General features: G+C 52.5%; 1 protein-coding gene across 1 annotated transcript; it reads left to right on the top strand.

Annotated features, from left to right (window-relative positions):
• Positions 1 to 249: 249 nt before the first annotated feature.
• Positions 250 to 2,250, top strand: LOC100905204 (uncharacterized). Its single transcript, XM_003747138.1, has 6 exons — positions 250 to 511; positions 626 to 780; positions 1,025 to 1,068; positions 1,158 to 1,367; positions 1,790 to 1,969; positions 2,104 to 2,250. The coding sequence occupies exons 2-6, from the start codon at positions 663 to 665 to the stop codon at positions 2,248 to 2,250; spliced, it is 699 nt and encodes a 232-aa protein (XP_003747186.1). The 5' UTR covers positions 250 to 511; positions 626 to 662.
• Positions 2,251 to 2,263: the final 13 nt, after the last annotated feature.

Below are 2,263 nucleotides of genomic sequence, written 5' to 3'. Positions count from 1 at the left end.
AGAGGAACACCAGAGCGGGCGGTCCTGCGGCTCCGAAGGCCCGAGATTTCATAACGTTCCTCGCGATTTGCTCCGCTTGAAATGCCGCACGGGGGTCCGGAACCTCGATCGTCGACATTTCCCGACGGGATCTCGAACGTCCGACCGAGTCGGATTCGAACGCGGTCTTCAGGAGCCGGATCGCGGACCGAACATTCGAAAATGACCGCCATTTGTATCCATATCTGTGTGTGTTTTGGGTTGCCAAGTTTCGGTGCGTTAAGGAGCAGAGACATTTTGTAGGCGATATCGGCGAGCTACGTTAATTTTTCTGACTTGCCAGCCCTCAAAAAACATTCTTCAGCTGACGGCGGATTAGAAGTCGACCCGACTGTTGCGTGATGCCGCGTGTCTGCTGAGCTCTCCGCAGTCACACTTGACGTAGTGAACGCCGAGCGATTTGTTGCACATATGGTCTGTAATTTAGATGACCATAGAGAGCCGGTTCATCTGTTCGATCCGCCAGAGCAAGGCAAGTACCCTCCTGCAGGCTTCGCTCTTGACGTTCCTTGGAAAGCTGTCGCGAAATGCCCGATAACACCGGCCGTGGCGAAACTAACAAAACGGTGCCCGGCTTGCATTGCAGGGTACACCCTGCCTTATCAGAGAGCTCATCGACTGGCATGTTCAACAGCATGTTCAACAAGAACCCTGAAGTGAATGACTTCACACCGTCATGGCTAAAGCTCCCCGCGAATGGATCTAGACCACCCCTGAACTGGCTCCAGGAGAACTCGTTCCGTAAGTGAACCGGTCCCGGTGCCTCAGCCGGCTCCGCCGTATTTCGACCACGCTGTCCTATGAACGCAGGCCATGGCCCGTTCCTGAAATTGGACTTCCAAAATGCTCCATTTGCGTCACATGTCTTATGTCTACCCAATGAATGCGTCGGCCGACCGAATTTTCGGGAGTCCTCAGTATAAACAATTCATTCGTGATAGCCGAGTATGCCCTCGGAACACTAATTCAGCTTTCCGATCCCCAGAAGCCGCCCGACGAAATGGATCTCTCACTCAGAAAGACGATTTTGTGAGTTTCCAACGATTCAAGAATTGAACCGAAAGGCAAATGATTAAACATAGACATGATTTCTCATGGACCATGGATTCTTCCCACAGAACCCCTCTGGACAACAGCGTGTGATCTCATCTGTATGGACGGCCCCCCGCCCAACTGCTGTGCCTACGGCTCCAGCTCCGGCCAGAGCGCCTTCGAATCGAATGTACAAAGCTGTTCTACCTCGTAATATGACCAAACGCGTCTTGAGCAGAACAGCCCCTCCGCCTTCAGATGCCAACAGAGACGCGCAAGCCGAGGACAATAATAACGTGAGTGGGAGTCGCTTTGTGCCGGTCGGGCGCAGTAGACAATGAAAAGGATTTCGTAGCCTGGATTTGGGGGATTTCTTGAACTGGGTTTAGTTAGCTCTGACGAGACCTCGGGCGGACTACGATTCTGGTGTACCGTACGAGATGTGCCACACTCGCGCTCTCTCTTACGGGAAGGGGCGGGGGGAACAATAGGGCTTCCTCAGGCTGATCAGCAGGTACGAAGCATCTGCGAGCTTCTGTCCCGCGTGCTTCCGGGGTTGATCTTTTTGCGGCATAGCCCAGAGAGCTCGTGGGGGCTCCGGTTCCTCATGAATCTAAGGTTATGAGCATCGCTTCACTGGAACGAAAATCATTTTCCATGATTGAGAGTCTCCGCTCTCTCTGAAGACATTGAATCATCCATGAATTCATTTTCGCAGTGCTCCGAAGCAGAAGAGCGCCTACTGAAAGAAATGGGCTGGGACGAGCTCCGAGGTGAAGAGCCCCTCACCGACGAAGAAATCACCAATTTCAAACATCTCAACGGAGGAGTCTCCCTGCTACAACAGAAACAGCAGCTCTCGGACAGAGCGAACAACAACAATAGCAACGGCTTGCAGGTAGCATACGATATACGTCACGCATAAGTCTTCCATCCTAAAGGATCCAGACCTGCTGCTGATGCTCATTATAGAGAGCGCCGTACCCGTTCCGGGCCCTCAAAACACCTTCAAAAAACGTCAAATTGTTTCAGACCAATCGAGGTGGACTTTCGTCGCGGCGGAAACTTCACGGCGGACCTGATCTCAAAAAGACCCTTCTCGCTACTATGGGAGTTTCAGCGAGCTGCGACGATGAAGATTCCGAAGAAGACTCAGATGACAACGATGGCTCCGATTAACCGTTGCCCTTCA

The sequence above is a fragment of the Galendromus occidentalis genome, unplaced genomic scaffold (assembly GCF_000255335.2).
Source record: "Galendromus occidentalis unplaced genomic scaffold, Mocc_1.1 scf7180000077512, whole genome shotgun sequence".
In the NCBI taxonomy this organism is placed as follows: Eukaryota; Metazoa; Arthropoda; class Arachnida; order Mesostigmata; family Phytoseiidae; genus Galendromus; species Galendromus occidentalis.
This window is presented reverse-complemented; position numbering and strand designations above follow the sequence as displayed.

Excerpts from the sequence above, each read along its gene's own strand:
- LOC100905204 (XM_003747138.1), top strand. The coding sequence starts at position 663 with ATGTTCAACAGCATGTTCAACAAGAACCCTGAAGTGAATGACTTCACA. Across the intron at positions 1,069-1,157 it reads TCACTCAGAAAGACGATTTT|AACCCCTCTGGACAACAGCG; the intron begins GTGAGTTTCCAA and ends TTCTTCCCACAG. Across the intron at positions 1,970-2,103 it reads ACAATAGCAACGGCTTGCAG|ACCAATCGAGGTGGACTTTC; the intron begins GTAGCATACGAT and ends AAATTGTTTCAG.